The sequence below is a fragment of the Trachemys scripta genome, chromosome 2 (genome assembly GCF_013100865.1).
Source record: "Trachemys scripta elegans isolate TJP31775 chromosome 2, CAS_Tse_1.0, whole genome shotgun sequence".
In the NCBI taxonomy this organism is placed as follows: domain Eukaryota; kingdom Metazoa; phylum Chordata; order Testudines; family Emydidae; genus Trachemys; species Trachemys scripta.
In genome coordinates, this window is record NC_048299.1 from 96,422,826 (window position 1) to 96,440,986 (window position 18,161).

Below are 18,161 nucleotides of genomic sequence, written 5' to 3' on the forward strand. Positions count from 1 at the left end.
ACAAAGCTGAAATATGTAAGACACTGGGCCTAAGTCAGCAGTTAGTTACATTCATATAACCCTGAAATGTGCAATCAGCTGTTTCACCCGGGGTGCATTTAGCCTGTTCAGTCAGATAGATCCATATTGGTTACAATGCTCTGAGGAGGCTCAGACATTACCCAAAGCAGACTGTATCTTATTGCAAACCTAGTAGTCAAACATAAAGGGAAGAAATATAAGGCAATGAACCATTTTTCTGTTTTGTAACACCTGTATAATGAAGAAGAATTTGGCCATTATTTTACATCAGCTTTATTGTTTCCAAAATACATACCAAGCTTAGCAATAATTATCATATTCTAAATGCTTACTTAGTAATAACCAAAGCTTTCCTAAATTCTACTAAATTGATTCATCTGCTGTTCCATTTCTCAAATGCTTCCATGCAAATAAGAAAAGGGGACAGAAATTAGCAAAGAATCTATTAAAATCCATTCAAATCAAAGGAATACAATTCTATATGTGGAGAACTGGGAAACATCTGATTTATTTTTATGAAAGCATGCCTGACTCAGTTTCTCTCTTACATTGTATTGTTACCTGCCAGATGTGAAGGAGTTATTTGCATTCTTGAAACAAGAAAATGCAGTGACTGAGGGGAAGTCGCTAAACATGAATGATGGGATTTACTAGGAACAAACATCACTAGCGAGTACTTAATGCAAATCCCTAGACAGGCAAAGAAGTCTGTAGAAGTACCACCCCTAGGGGAAATTGCAAATACTTTTTTTGATCAAGTCAAGAGGTCCACCAAACAAAGAACTATGAATTGTGTAAAGTGGGCAACCTCTATATGGAGAAGGGGTCACTCTCACTAGATCCAAGATCTGATGTGAGACTTTAGCCAGGATAGACCCTGATGAAAGGATTTGAACCACTTTGAAATCTACCAGGGTCTCCATGTGGAAGATGGGTGCATGTAAACTTTCCTCTTTTCAATAAATGTGTTTTCTGTAATACTTTTGTTGTAAATAAAAACTTTGCTTTATGAAGGCTGGCTGGTTACTGGTAAATCCTCTCATAGCTCCTTGAAGGTAACAGGGAAGCAAATACTGAATGAAACTCAGGCTTGCTAAATATGATCACAATGATATGCAGGATGAAATTGCAGCCTAAATCCCCAGGCTGGAGGGAGAGAAATGTGGGTTCCTGCCCTGAGAAAGGTGATGGCTAGAGGTCTGAGACCTATTAGGGATGTCCTCAAAGAAGCTGTGACAGATTTGGGAATGTCATGCAATATCCTGGACAAACCTTATTGAATTAAATTTACATTTTTAGGAATACGTGTCAGTTCTTTTATTGTTTTTAATATGTTTTATCTGTAATGCATTCACTTTACGAATAAATGTGATTGTTTATCAAGGGCTGTGTGGTAACTTAACTGTGGCAATTACATTGTGTACTATCTCTGTTCGGCCTGGAAATACCCAAATCAGAAGGGAGAGAGACCCAGGAGAGGCAACAGCTGGGGAGCCAGAAGCTAGACCACAAAGGGAGAATAAAGGTGCAGTTGACCTGAATTGTGAGAGAGGCCATAAAGGGGTCAAAAGTGCAGTGATCTTGGGAACTGTGACACTATACCTCTCTGGTTTTCCTCACTATAGGACATACTTCATTTTTATCCCATACAGCCCCATTGGCCTGGTATGCACTTATCCTTTTTCTGAAAAAAAATTCCCACTATTGTTGCCAGTGGCAGCAATATTGGAAACACTAGTGTAGACAAGGCATTGGTGCCCACCAGCTTTTTAACTACCATGATGTCTAGACCTGCTCTAAGGAGAGCTTTTTATTATTGTAAACTATTCTAGATTTCAGAGTGGTAGCCATGTTAGTCTGTATCAGCAAAAAGAACGAGGAGTACTTGTGGCACCTTAGAGACTAACAAATTTATTTGGGCATAAGCTTCCGTGGGTTTTAGCCCACGAAAGTTTATGCCAAAATAAATTTGTTAGTCTCTAAGATGCTACAAGTACTCCTTATTCTAGATTGACGTTATGGGAAACATATGTATGTTAAATATTTTACCTCTGTTTCATTTCAATTTTTCTTCTTTTAAGCTAAATACTCCAGTACAACATTTTTCTGAACCTAAGCCAAAATCTTTCCTCTGATCTATCTCAGAATTTTTCAGTAAATTGAGCAGCTGGCAGTGTTTTTCCCCTCTGCATCTTATGATCTGGCAACGTTTTGCCATTCTCAGAAAAGCAAGGATCTTCAACTTTGTCCTCCAGGTTTGGGATGGCAGATCTCCAGAAAAGGGACAGGACTTGATAAACAAAAGTGATTTAGCAAAAAGCTGATGTTCTTGATATGCTACCATTTTTCCAATTGGATTTGGTCTTGATTTTGGATGCTTTAATCTATGCTGCTAACTTTGGAGGGAGGAACTCTTTTGAATCTTCTTAGGTATATGTGCAGCTGAAAAGGCTATCTGACTGTATAGGGAAAATTCAACTTTAGTGAATGTGTAAGCTTAGTTCTGAATTAAAACTTCATGGATTGTGCTCTCATATCTTCTGATTAATATCTTTTCGTTTTCTACCTACTGGTAAACCCAGGATGAGATTTTACTAATGTATAAAAGGGAAAAAATGACAGGTACCAATAAACAAAGTTCAATTTGAGGATTTTCCACTTAAAAATGTATTTCCACTGATATTAGAGAAGTAGGGATTATTGGTCTCTGTGTTATATTGATTGGTAAACAACAGGGAATGTTCTCACATTTATCTCCTAAGTAAAGAAGTATGTGTTTGCTATTATCTCATCAATAAAAATATATGTCTTACTATTAGATAGGATGCATATTTACTTGTCAGAGCATTGGCCATCTTATTAACTCTTAATGGTTGAAGAATCAACAACATTCTTCTGAGAGGGGAGGCTCCCAACAACAATTCTAAAAACCTGTCACTTGATAGTGAAGACAGGACAGCATTTACATATTTAACCTGTTTAAAAAAAAAATAAAAAATGCATTCCTTCATTCTAACTATTCTCTAGCCTACTTGAATCTAGTTCTGTGGTTTACGATCAGTTGTTGACATCCTGGAGTGTTGATATCCTGGAGTGATTAGAGAACAGGACTGGGGGTCAAGATCTACTCTGGGTTCTTCTTCTGACTTGCTATGTGACATCTGGCAACTACAGTTCTCTGCGCCTCAATTTCCCCATTTTTAAAATGAGGATCATATTTACAGATATGAAGTTAGTCTTAATGAATATTTGTAAAGTGTTTTCAGATCCTTAGAATTGCAAGATATCATTATTTGAGAGATATCTGCTGTCATAATAAATTGTAATTGTTATTACATGTAAAATAATGACATGACTAGCAAGACGATTCTGTATCTGAAAGCTTGAATGACATGTTGTAGTAGAGTGACAGAGAACATAGTAGGGGTTAAAGCAGGGGTTGGCAATCTTTGGCACGCGGCTCGCCAGGGTAAGCACCCTGGCAGGCCGGGCCAGTTTATTTACCTCTGACACGGCAGGTTCAGCCGATGGTGGCCCCCACTCGCCGTGGTTCGCCGTCCCAGGCCAATAGGGGCGGCGGGAAGTGGCGTGGGCGAGGGATGTGCTGGCCGCGGCTTCCCACCGCCCCTATTGGCCTGGGACGGTGAACCACAGCTAGTGGGGGCCGCGATCAGCTGAACCTGCCATATGCCAGAGGTTGCCGACCCCTGGGTTAAAGCATGCCATATTTGTCCTGGGTGGTCAAATATGTGGAGAGAGTAACCCTGCCCACAGCTGGATCAACTAAAATAGCTTTTCAGATAACAAAGGGCACTCTGCCATGTCAGTAAAACTACATAGCAAGCAAATGTTTGTATTTGTGTAATTCTTGCAGATCTGGCTGTAAGCGACGCTAGAAATATATCATGGGGTAACTTGCTTACGTGCATCCAGTGTGTGCCCCACCACATTGCAGTCAATTTGAAATAGACTCGTTTCTAATAAACAAAAATAAGTACAAATCTGAACAATTCATAAAAGCCAATATGAATTAATTTTCTGTCTGAGTTTTCCCTCAGAGCTGAATTTATATGATAAGAGAATCTATGAATATTTCTGTGTCTTGGGGACTGGATTGTTTAGGGGGTTGGTAGTGGGTTATTCACTTGCAGTTCATTGGTGTGAATGCAGACAGGGTTGATAATAAGGAAGACGTGCTAGCATTTGACAGCTGCCCATTGTCCTATATGATATCAGGCCAATACTACCTCAGTTGCAATAAGCTAGCACTCTTGTTGACATTCCTAGAAGAGAGGCCCAAAGGTCCCAGAGACTTAGGCTATGTCTACACTACACAGCTTTTAGTGACATGACTGTGTCACCACACCCGTGCTGCTAAAGGTCACGCAGTGTAGCCACTGTTTGTCGGCTCTCCTGCCAACAAAAAACTTCTATCCCCAACAAGCGGCGTTCACATTGTCGGCAGGAGAGCACTCCTGCTGACAACACGGTGTTCACACTGGCACTTGTTGCGGCAAAACTTTTGTCTTTCGGGGAGGGGGGAGGAGGTGTTTAACACCTCTGAAAGACAAAAGTTTTGTCGTTCAATTGCAGTGTAGACATAGCCTTACTTTCTCACCATAAAGGTGGCATCTCTAAAACTCAGTTGAAACATTGATGTGGCAATATTCAGTATAGAGGAGTCTTGTATTGATGCTGTTTATGCTATGGATGAATAGAACACATTTTTGGCACTGTGAATTGATTACCTTTCCTGTGTGCTGTGCTGTGTTTTGCTGAGAAACCATGTGGAGGCATATCTGAAGGTAAATAAAGACTTTATTAAACTTGAAACTCATGTTACACATCAAGGACTGTTGCAGCTCACAAATACCTCCTAAGCCGCAGAGTAAGAACATACAATTATCCCTATGTACCCAAACCAGCATGTGGAGGATACCACATAAAAAGCACAAAATTAACGTAATTATACTTGGTAAACTGAGGACTTTGCTTTTTTCTTTTTTTAAAACACACTGGGAAATTATAACCAAAAATAAACAAGCAAAATCCTACATTCATGCAAAGTTAGTCAGGAAATGCAAAAGTTAATGTTCCTGGGTCAGCTCTACCACATTGCACAGAGGCAGTCTTTTCCATTCCTGTTTTTCTTGTTAGGTGCCAATCTTTCAAATTTATTTAAAATTCCAGGTGCTCCTCAATTTTTAAAACAATATTTTAGCATTTCTCACAAACTTATTGAGATGCATGCTCTGATTATGAGAACTAGAATTAGAACTCTGCATAATAGTAAGCTAAAACTCAATAAAACACTTGCTATATTTGTGTGGCTCAATGTGAACCATAAAACATACCAGATGTACAATGTGGCCTAGTTAATGTTACTGTAGAGACTTAATATTTGCATTTCCTGGCTGTTGCCATCCTGCATTAGTGAATTCCAGACCTACTAGAATCTGTGGGATTTGTTCCAAATGTATCTGACATTGGTTAATAGTCCCAAATTAACAACTCCCAGGAAGTTATTAATCTAAAGAGAATTCCCTGTGCCTCTGTCATTAAATACCGGTAGTTGCTATATTGATCTATTTCTACAAGTTACTAAAATATCTGACTTAATTAACATTCAGTTCTTCATTACATATTTACTAGCATTTCATATGCTATAGTCTAAACAAGTTTCCATATAAGGGAAGGTACAAATAAAAGTTTTAGGGCCATATTTACCTTTGATTTAAGTGGTGCCAAGTCTTTTGAAGCCAGTGTAGTTACACCAAGGTAGAATTTGGTCCCTGAGATCTTATACTCTGTCTGGTATATAAGTTAGGACTGAATACATTTGATCCAGTAAGTAATAATCAAAGGACCCTCACCTAAATTAAATGTTTTTTATCATGGGGAAATATTCTGCATTCAAGACAGGATAGTAAATTAGACTGCATGAAAATATCGTATTATGATAAATGTGTAAGAATAAGAAGTGCTGGTAAATTACTCAACTGTATTTCCTGGTCCCGCTCATCTGAGGATCACATCCACTGAGTTCAGTGGTTACTATTATACCTAAGATCAAAAATTGATTCTGATAATTTCAGGTGCTACAGCAGTCCTTAAGCTCAGTGACAGCTTTTAACTGACACTTCAATAATACATGTGTCCATAGAATCATTATACTTCAAATTAATTCCAGGTCTTAAACATTGTAGATGTATCTTTAGGGCCTACTGAATAATGAAAAAAGTGATTTGTTAAAATAAGTGGTGAATTTGGTTAGCTGTTATTTATGGGTTTATAATTCATTGTTCATAGCCAATAGATGTTTGTGAAAATGTTTGCAAATCTTAAAAGTTTCCCTGATTACTCAGCTGAAAATTTGTGCCAGAAGCACATTAATCACTATTTATATGTCATCTTCTTGCTTTAAATGATTCAGTCATCCGATCAGGGAGCATAGACTCTGCCATGATCACCCTCTGGGACCACAACTCTCACTAGTTCTGTTCTCAGAAATCTACCTAAAAGGCAAAGTTTGTATGGCGATAAGGCTTTCTTAGGGGATGGCTCAGGAATAGACTGGAATCATCTCCCACAGCAACTACCACAACCAATTTGAAAGCAGGGTGCATTTTTTTCAAATCTCATTTTCCCTAAGGGGAAAAAAATACATAACACATGAACTTATTAAAGAAATACAAACAAAATCTACACCCACACTATCAATACAATTTTCCCTGGAGAAGAGGGGATTAGAGGGGGATGGAGATCAACCTTTAGTCCCTTTATTACATTTCCTGATCCTGGAAGGTTCTCGGATAACATGCTGATGAGCACAATATAAGAAACCCTGTGGTAAATTGAGAAAACACCCACACATGGATAATTGTTACCAGAATAATAAGAATAAAAAAAAAATAGAATTACAACAGTTATGCTTTATTAATGTGAACAAGAATAATTAGGTATGATTGAGAAAATACAGACACATATTCAACTAATATACTGTATTAGGCCCAATCATGTAAACCCTAACTATTAGGCATAGTGTGTCATAGTAAGGGTTTGCAAGATCACAGACCCTTAGGAGTTTAAAATATTAGGTTTCTAGGCTTCTTTTCCTGTTACCTAGTAATTTAAAATTCTGTTTGTGAATGTGAAAGAAGATGAGGACAGGTGGAGATCTGTTCTGTAAGCTGTCACCTGAAATGAATTGGTTTTGTTTTGTTCGGTGTTGTTCTTTTTTTTTGCCTGTGTAAAGCAAGCATAATTTAAATATTTCTTTTTTTCTTTAAAACTTTCAACAGGGACTACATAACAGGCTGTGAAAACAACTGAGGAATCTGAACCCACTAAAAATGGCCCTGTTGTAGTTGTGATGGGTTCCCCCCAGGGTGCCACTTGGAACTGGGATACCACTGAGCCCGACTGACCTACCACCCTGGATTCCCTTTCACACTGTGGTGCTGTGATAAATTGCCATGCTCTCCAAGCTTGCTCTTTCACCAGCATACACACAGGTAGGGACACACCCAACTGCAGCTTCATACATAGATGCTGAGATCAGCTGTGCATGGGAAGGCTCAGCTAAGGCATCTCCCAGTTGCTAAGGCACGCACCCGCCTCTGGAGTGTAAACCTAAAATTGTACCGTTTTGCGCTTCATAGAGAACTTTATAGTATAAGCTCACGAAATTCACCTCACTGTGGAGAGAGATATGCAACAACTTTCTGCCCCAAGTTATAATTTCCACACACACTGGTTTTAGACAAAACAAAACAAGTTTATTAACTACAAAAGATAGACTTGAAGTGATTAGAAGTAATAGCAAACAGATCAAAGCAAATTACCTTAGTAAATAAACAAAACTGCAAACTGAGCTTAACACACTAAATATGTAGGATATGAATTAGCAAATTGTCACCCTAAGTGATAAAAAGGCTGGCAGATTCTTAAGACACAAGCTGCCTTGGCTTTTCCAGGTTTTCATACACAGGCTAAAAATCCCTCTAGCCTGGGACGTTCACGTCCCACAGTTCAGTCCTTGCACCTCAGGTGTTTCCAGGTGTGCTGTTGTAGGGAAAGTGAGATACTATCATGATGTCATTGTCCCCCTTTTATATCTTCTTCCCACTTGCTGGAAAGCTCTTTTGCTCTGACCTAGGTCAAACAGTTCCCATTGTGTACTGCTATCGCTGAGAGATTTCTATTGTACGCAGTTCCTGGGGTAATCCTTGTGCCTGTGTGCATTTCCTCAATCAGCCGTTAACATTGTTTGGCCTTTTTACCTGAAAAGCTGCTTGTGGGTGTTTTCAACCTCACAACGTGTTTCAGTAACACATGCATAGTCAAACTTTATAACTTCACATATGATGATAGCACATACAATACAATGAGATATTACTGTCTAGCAGATCAAGACTTTTAGAATGATACCTCACAAGGCATACTTTGTACAAAACATATCCTAATTACATGACAGTGGTGAATATTGGGGTGCCAGGGTGTCACAGTAGTCTCTTGAACTAAATCTGTATTTTTGTGAGTTTGAGTTCTTTTAATGTCAGGGCATGCCTGCAGCTATGACGCTGTAGCACTATAGTGTAGATGCTTCCTACTTTGATGTAAAGAGTTTTTCTATTGATGAAGGTAATCCACCTCTTCAAGAGGCAGTAGCTAGGTTCATCCGTTGACCTAGCCGCATCTACACCAAGAGTTAGGTCAGCTTAACTACAGCCCTCAAGAGTATGAATTTTTCCTGAGCAACATAACTAGGTCAATCCAAATTTTAAGTGTAAACCAGGACTCAGACATAGCACTGAGTTGTGATCCTACCTCTCAACCTGCTAATGCCCAAGTGCGAGATGCAACATACAGCAAAGATCCAGAATGGGGAAAATGCAAATCTTTAGTCAATGCAGGGAAAATAATGTGATTCCCTCTCTAAGTGTAAGTGACTTTTTCTGTAACCTTAGTTACATGACTTTTTCCTTCTGACATAAATAATTTTCAGGAATAAAAGTGAAGGAACACCAAATATATGTGATATGGAGCTGGGTTTGTGACCAATGAGTGATGTCCCTTGAAATGAAAGATATTTGAGAGGTATGGTATGATGACATGTAGGTTGTAACAGTTGCCTAGAAGAGCTGTACATTCTGGGTTCCTTCCTACTCAGCAGTTCAGAGGGAGGAATCTGGGTTCGTGAAACAGATGTTGCATTTGTTTTTCTAGGTGCATTGAATTCAATGGGAGTTTCCTGTGCATAGTGATTACAAAATTGGACATTTTGGTCCAGATCTTCAAAGCTGTAGAGCAGTGTGTCCCAAACTTGGGACACACTGCTGTAGAGGCACCCAACTCCTATTAAATCAATGGGAATTACGTGCCTCAATACCTTTGAGAATTTTGTTATAAATTAGAGCCAACGCCTCTATAGCTTCATCTGCCCATACTCTGTAACATATTAAAAAGGCACCTATTTCATGACACTGAAGTCTGCATTTCCATCATCAGTCCTTTTTATCAAGTGTAACCCATCCATAAAATTTGCTCAGGGCTGAAACTTGACATACAAGGTCTCATCTTAGAAGAGCAATTTAATTTGAATTATAGGGGTACAAAAAAGTACATTGATAAGTTAATGACACTGAGACAAATCCTGAGAGGCACTGCGCCTCTGCATATGTATTTGAAGTCATCATCTCTCAGGATTTGGCACATCATTTATATATTTCTTAATTCAATAACTGTTTACATTTTTCAATAATTTTTTCCAAACAATATTATGGATTAGTTGCTTTTAAAAAGTTTTTTGGATGAAAGAAATCAACTGAGGTGTAAGATTTAAAAAACAGCAAACACACCAGACACGCTATAAAAACACATTTCTTGATACTTTGTAGGGATTTTTACACTATATGACCATTAAATTTCATTTTATCCAAGCACTCATATGGTTTATTGGCTAAATAAAGTGTCTCCATAAAGGTTTATCTAGCTATATTCACATTAGATGTTTGAACTGCTCCCAAGAAGATTTTCCAATTAAACAAAGAAAATAAGTGTTATATAACATTTATAAATAGATACAGAAGGTTTACTTAAAAATAATTTGTGGTTTAGCAAGTGCACTTGTTTACCTTAATCACTTCTTACCAGATTCACCATTCCCACGCACATTCATACACACACGTTTTGTCACCAAGGGAGGAGGGGGAATGTAATTCTCATTAAAAATAAATAAAAATTAAGGTACCAGTCAGATCTTAAACTGTTCACTACTGATTTTGAAATGCATGTTTTTACCAGACGATACGGAATTATAGGTGCTGACATTTATTTTTCCCTGGGGGATACTCTACCCCCACTCCACCCTCAGGCCTTGCCCCCACTCCACCCCTTTCCCCAAGGCCTTGCCCTCACTCTGCCTCTTCCTCTCCCTACTCTGACCCCTCCCTGAGGTCCCCATCCGTCCACTGCTTGCTGCTCTCCGCCCTCCCCCAAGCCCTTTCCTGAACCACCAAGCAGCTGATTGTCGGCTGCCACGGAACAGCTGTGGCTGGTGGGTGCTGAAAACCCTCTATTTTTTTTCTGTGAGCACTCACAGAGTCACCACCTAAGTATGGAATGGTACATTCACAAGGGACCTGATTCACCAATCCTTACTCAAATGAGAAATCCAGTTTCAATCAGAATACTCAAGTGAGTAAGGATTGCAAGTAAAGGCTCAGAATTACTGATATTGTTTATTGAGGTACTTATTTGATTTGTTTCATTGTCCTTGGTTGTCAGCTGTTTCTCTCTGATTTTGTTTTATATGTAACAGATTTTTTAAAAAAAGTTCTACTCCCAGATAGATTAATCCATAGTCAGAGCTGTTCCAGTCATGCAAGAAAAAATATTACCCTTTCAAACTTGCCTAGGGATCTTAGTGAAGATACTTAGGAACTATTGTTCTGGGCTAGCAAGTAAATAATGCACTTCAACAAGTTCGCAATTACGTGCTTACACAGTCATCTGTAACAGCCATCAAAGAATAAATACCAATTACTTTATTACCAAATATTCTATACACCTCTAAAAAAATGTAATTAAATACATATTAGATCGTAATGGCTTGGAAGAGTTAGGGTTACAGCTGCTGTCAATTAATTTTTCTGATGATTTAAAAATATATATGTATACTATTGTAAAACAAAGTTGCATTAAAATACATCAATTTATGCTGAAATGCTGTCTAGAACAAGCATAGGGTAGCAGATATAATTTTAGGATTAAACAGATTTATGGTGCCCTTCTGAATATATTTTCCCTTGTTCTTGTGGGCTTAAGTCAAACCCTTCCAGTTACCTTCACATACTTTTATTGTAGCTATCACATGATCCAGGAATATGATAGTTATGTATTTAAGCTTTGAAAGCCAGATTCAGATGTTATTTAAACTGGTTGAAATCTTCTCTTCTCTGCTGGCCCTAAATTGTTTAGTACTAAAGTTTAGTACTAAATACTATAGAACAAGTAGTTTTGTAATACTAGATTTGTGTGTGGATGCAATTCCGATTTATTTTAAGCCAAATTATATAAAAAAGACACACTATCATATCTTAATACTATCGACCAATGGTGGGCAACCTGAGGGCCGTCAGGGTAATCCAGTGGCGGGCCATGAGCCAGTTTGTTTACATTGACCACTAGCAGGCCGCAGGTTGCCCACCACTGCTATAGATCCTGATTCAGAAAACCACTAAGTATACCACTTAAAAACAGAACAAAATATATACGTGTGTGTGTGTGTGTGTGTTCATGGCCTCTGGAGTTTTATCACTCACTTCAGAGCACAGGGCCAGGATTGGTTGATGCATTCAATCAAGCCTTAATCTTTCTTTGCCAAGAAAGCCTACTTCCCTATATAAAACTAATGAAAATGTAACCCCCTCTACCCCATCCCTAACCCACGTATGTCCCCTGGAATGTGATATCATCCACTCTGTAAGCATATCTACACTGCACAGCTTTTAGCGACAGGGCTGTGTTGCTACAGCTGTGCTGCTAAAAGTTGTGCAGTGTAGCGGCTGTTTGTCAGCTCTCCTGCCGACAACACGCTGTTCACACCAGTGCTTGTCGCGGCAAAACTTTTGTCTTTCAGGGTATTTTTTGTTTTTTAACACCTCTGAAAGACAAAAGTTTTGTCTACAATTGCCAGTGTAAACATAGCCTGTGTTGTAAAAGTGACAAGAAACAGACAAAACCACAACAAAGCAGAGCACAAAATGTTGCATTCACAGCTGTATGGTATTGATTTTTTATTTTAAATATTTCAAGAATTAAAATGTTTTTGTCCTTATACTCACAAGTCAGGCAGATGATAATGTATTTGTTTAACTAATCATTGAAACAGGTCTCTTGTATGTAAAATTACTTAAACATAAGAATATTTAACTACATAATCAGCCTAACTTCTAATTTAGTATAAGGGCAAATATATTGTAATCCTTTTATTGACAGAAATGAACTTGTGTTGGCTTACATGGCCAGTACATATGGCCCATTGAAAATAGGAGAGGACATGTGCATATTTTAAGTGTGAAATTCACCCTCGTGCAGAGAGCCCACACAAGCCCTAGGGACCATTAAACTCAAGGGCTTAAGAGAAGCACAGGATCATGTGCAGCCATTTGAGGAGAATTTCATCCTGTGTGAATAGAGATTAAGAAATGAACTGCTATAGTTTGGGGTTGAAAAGCTCAGATTTTGTTTCTGTTATTTTTTAAGTGAATTTAGTGCACCTGGAAGATGCTGGAGGATGAAGTTTTCCATCCACAGAACAAATACAGCATAGATGCCTCTGTCCTGGCTTCACCAATGTGCCTCAGTCATGGAGGGGCTTTTCTATGGGCTTTGAAGCTAATTTAATCTTTATACTGATTCAATCTTCGCCCTCCCTTCACTTGCTGAGAGGGCCAAGGTGGGAGCACAGCGTAGTGGTCTTTTTTATTTCTTTTCTGGTGTGGATCTTTGCCTATTATGAGTTTAATGGAGACCATCGAGTCATTTTTCATACATCAGCGATCAACCATAAAATAAATAACAACTTTCAGTCATTGCCAAGCTGCATTCAAACCAATTCATGGAAGTGAGAGGTCCACCACTCAATTCCAGCCCTCCCTTAATACTTTTAATATTTGATGACACAATAGGGCAGGTGACTGGGACTCATGAGACTTGGGTGTTGTTCTTCACTTTCCCGTGTGATAGTAGAACCAACTCACTTCACCCCTCTCATGCCTCAGTTTCTCCGTTTATTGAGGCTAACTATACTTATATGCCTTTTTAAAGCATTTGTAGACCCTTGTATGATGCCACTCTATATAAGTAAGAAGTATTATTATCCTATTATGATTCCTTTATATTACACCTCTACCCGATATAATGCTGTCCCCGGGAGCCAAAAAATCTTACCGTGTTATAGGTGAAATCACGTTATATTGCACTTGCTTTGATCTGCCAGAGTGTGCAGCCCCCCCCCCCCCCAGAGCACTGCTTTACCGCGTTATATCCGAATTCGTGTTATATCAGGTCGCGTGATATCGGGGTAGAGGTGTACTTTAAAGCAATACCATATATGTCTGTCCCACAGAGACCAAGGTAAAAAAACAAACGTGCACAGCTGTCTATACTTCACTTCTCGGTTGCTCAATTATTCTTATTGTGGGCAGGAAATATCTAATTTCTTCTGATCAAAATCAGAACATAATTAAACTTCAGAAAAAATCACTCGTTTCATATTGGTTGGGCCTCGTCAGTTTCCTGCTATTGTCATCTACAGGAAGGTAGAGTGGTGTTTTACAGGGTATTCCCTCTGGATTATGTAGTATTTTAAATGAGTGCAGGAAGTCAATGAAAGTTATGAAATACAAATAATAAAACAAGGACAAATAAACATAAAACACTGCTGGGGTCAAAATACCGGGTTAAATTTATGTCAATGTTATTTTATATTCTGAATTACCATAAAACAGGCAAAAATGTTAGGTACATGCACTGATTTGAAGACATGGGGTTTTGTTTTGAAAAATCATAATGTCACAAAACACCTAAATTTAAAATACTTGTATTATTAATGAAAGTTTTATATTATAAATAGATACTATTTTACATGTGTTTATAAAAATGTTACCTTCCTACACAACACATCTGCTCTATCTGTGACTCTCACCCACTTGCTCTGCTGACTAAAACAAATTCTTACGCCTGTTGGCACTGCAGAACCAGTCCAGTTAATTTCTATTCAGGCTTGTGAATCATCAACAGAATTGTGCGGAATCTTTATTACTAGTAATGGTGTCTGAGGCAGAAAGACTACAGCTTCATTGTCAGATCACAGATTGCATTGCTAGCTGGTGACAAGGTAGCTTCAGAGATGGACTGAGATACTTTACTCAGTTTGAATGGAGAGAAATTTGGGGTATAGCTTGCAGCATTTTCTTTCTCTTGGTGGTGGTGGGTGGAGTACCATTGTAATTTGCATAGGAGATTGCTTGCCCTCTTGGACACCACAAAGTATATATGCAGTTGCTATGGAGGAAGGAATTGTATAAAGGCCATCCAAAATCACAAAGTGAGGGAAAGCCTTGCCAACCCTATTTTGGCTTGAGGAAAACCACAGTCATTGTCTTAAGGGGGTTAAGAAAGTCCACCTGGCATAAGTTCAGGGGAACAGAAGACTAAAAGAGCCCATGCTCACCCAAGTCTCTGGTGGCCTCTACATAGAAAATCCCAAACCCTGTGTACCCCTAGTTCCTGTTGATTTCACGGGAATTAATTACAGAGCTGCAATTAATATCTATATAGAAACTCAACTGTCAAAAGTAAAAGGGCCCAAGCTTTTAAGTGAATGTGTTCTCCGTCCTGAGAAGTATTAAGGTTCCATCCTGATCTATTGAGGCTCAGCCTTGACTTTCAATACTAATTAATGTACTTATATAGTGTACTGTCATTTCAAGTAGATACTGTATACTACATTAGTATACTAACACAGCGTAACTATACTTAATGTATGATGTATAAATACTGTATCTATACTCTGACTCCACAAAGCAAACTAATGACTTTTTGCATTGTAATCCAGTGAACATCCCAAAGTTACATTTTTTGGTAACTTTTCTCCACTCCCTATCAAATTTTATTTTATAAATCTACTTGAAAGATGTGTAACTAGAAATACACAGTACCAAAGCTAGGGTCACCATTAATAAAGCGGTTATCTTTTCTTCCTTTTCTGCATTTGTGTCCCTCATGACTCTTCTACACTCCCCTCCCTTCACCTGTTATCTTACCCTTTTGCTACTTTTCCTGTGTGTCTCCTTTCCTAATTTTCTTCCATTACATGATTCACCATTTCTTTTTAATCGCTCCTCTTGCAGTGTCACGCTTGCAATGACAGGGGAAATTGCGTTATACCTTGTTCCCCACACACAAAAGCTTGATCCAAAGAGCTGGCTTCAGCATGAAACTTACTAGGGTCAGACCATCTCTATTTTACCATATTTAGAGATGGGCTTAAGTTGCCAACTAGAGATCCAGATCTGAATTTCAAATATTAAAAAGTTGGGGATATTTTGAACCTAGGTTTTGGTTTAAACCTCTCTCTAATGTGTTTGGCTTTTTAGAAAACATTGTGTAATAAATTATTTGTAAAAAAGTAGGAGACAGATCATAAAAAGAAATTAAAATAATGTTACAGCTCTAACTTAAAAATAAAAAGCCATGATATACAATAATAAGGATGAAGATATTTTCTTAACACACTCTGTTGTGTCTTATGCTTTATGCTTTTTAGAAGTCTGCAGGCAGTAGGAGATCACCCTCTATGTTCTTCAAGGCTTAGGCAAAAATGGGGGGAGTAAAGTTTTTGTAGTTTCGTAATCAAAATACAATATACTCACTTATATTTAAAGAAAATTAAGCTGGAGTATTTCATCTTTGTTACCTTATCTGAATTGGCATGGCTCATATAGTAGTCTCTCTGGCATAACCTCATCCTTAGAACGACTGAACAGCTACTGTCCAAAGTCTTCATTGTTGTGAAACTTTTAGCTGGTTTTGCTTTCATATTTAAATATTCATTGCCCATAATGCACTAGTAGATAAATAAAGCTCTGAATATGCTAGGTACTTTATATCATTTCAACTAATATAATTTTAGAGGCAGTAGTATGCCCTTTTTTCCATTACATTGCTGCTGGAAATCACAGTTGTGTTTTCTCGCATGAGTGGGAGTAGCATTCCAAAATATCCCCTAACCATAAAATGTCAGCAAATTGAGTGTCATATATAGAGATTAAATCAGCCAGAAATGTAGTTGGTCCGCTTGTAGTGGGTTATCATGTCACGATTTCCCTCCCACCACTGCCATTGACTAGCTATCTTTTTTAAAGAGTTTTCTTTCTTTCTTTCTTTCTGTGAGCGAAGTCAATATGTGAAACATGGGTGTCATTTAAAACAAACCAATCCTTTCCATTATTAAAAGGAGAAAGTTGACTCCGAGCTAATGCCAAACAGACAGAAGAAAATACTCAAGCATTGTTTTCACTGGGATGTGTTGAAGCAGATATGTTAAGCTCTGGCTCATCTACAAGGTATTAATGACAACTGCCACACCCTGGGGCAAACATTACAACATTCTTGCTAAATTAATATATATACTGCAAAATTATCTGACTTTAAGTTATTGATTCAACTCCACTTTAACAAAGATTTTCCCCTTAATAGTTCATCTAATCATCTTGTTAGTCTGCTAGTTGTGGGCTCTTCATTGAGAAATCTTAGCCATGGTAGAGACTAGTGTCTGTCCATTTGCACCTTCCAACCACCACTAATGTTGCCTAGTCTTTTATATTACTTATACCACAAGAACAAATGATTTGTTTGTTTGGAATGGGACTGATTGGCACAGTGATTTTATGAAAAATGTAGATGTAATTTAAAAAATAAATTTTACCCTTTCCCATTTATAAGTGAATGTTAGCCTGTTTAGATAGTTTTGAGTGGGTATGGTTAGATGGAAAATGCTACCATCTCTTTTAATATAGCTCAAAGACGCTTGAAGAAATTACTGTTAGAGATAGAAATGATCTAGTATTGTCTTCAGTCCTGTGTAGTTAATTAGCTTTATCAAATACTGGCTCATTGATGGTATTCTTGACAAATACAGCAGCCCAAAGGAATTCTTACAACTGGAGTCTCAGGTAAAACTGAAGAGAGGCCCGACTTTTCTAGTTCTCCATTCCTTAGCCAAAATCATACGAGAAAGTACTTTGAGATGTGATCACAGGAGAATCTCAGTTTCTAGCCCTCTTGATTGCAAAGAAAAATACTTAAAACATAGACCCACAAGGCTTAAAAACCAGAAGGCACATAAAAAGAACCCTTTTTTTTTTTTTTTTGAAATCCCATGATTTTGTGGGGCCTGACTCATGATGTTTGAACCCTTGCATTTGACAATTCTGGCTTTGTCTCCAGTGGGATTCCAGCCACCAATGTAGCTGTAGCTGTACAAACCCTTAGGTAAACATGGTTCAGTATGATGTACAGAGGTAGAAATCATGTGTACACTAGAGGTTTGCACTGGTGGAGCTATAACAATGGCTCAAATTTCGGTGTAGATAAGGCCTTAGTTACGTTTGCTATGAAAAGGTATAATGACAGAAAGTGGGCCAGGTATTTTTTTAACTGTTTCTAATAACTGTTGCCACAGTACAGGGGTCGCAACCTTTCAGAAGTGGTGTGCCGAGTCTTCATTTATTCACTCTAATTTAAGGTTTCGCGTGCCAGTAGTACATGTAAATGTTTTTAGAAGGTCTCTTTTTATAAGTCTATAATATATAACTTAACTATTGTTGTATGTAAAGTAAATAAGGTTTTTAAAATGTTTAAGAAGCTTCATTTAAAATAAATTAAAATGCAGAGCCCCCCAGACCGGTGGCCAGGACCCGGGCAGTGTGAGTGCCACTGAAAATCAGCTCCTGTGCCGCCTTCGGCACACGTGCCATTGGTTGCCTACCCCTGCTATAGTAGCTATGAATCCATGATACAACTGAACTGTCAAAAAAATGAAATTGGAAATATTTCACTGAATCCCTTAT

The 18,161-nt window shown here is 38.2% G+C and overlaps 1 protein-coding gene across 1 annotated transcript in view; it reads right to left on the reverse strand.

Annotated features, from left to right (window-relative positions):
- The window catches only part of EZH2 (enhancer of zeste 2 polycomb repressive complex 2 subunit), a 122,615-nt gene extending 106,541 nt beyond the window's left edge, over positions 1 to 16,074 (reverse strand). The window contains exon 1 of the mRNA XM_034761288.1: positions 16,007 to 16,074. Within this exon, the coding sequence (XP_034617179.1) occupies positions 16,007 to 16,023 (17 nt within the window). The 5' untranslated portion in view covers positions 16,024 to 16,074. The remainder of the gene's footprint in view (positions 1 to 16,006) is intronic.
- Between the last annotated feature and the right edge of the window lie 2,087 nt (positions 16,075 to 18,161).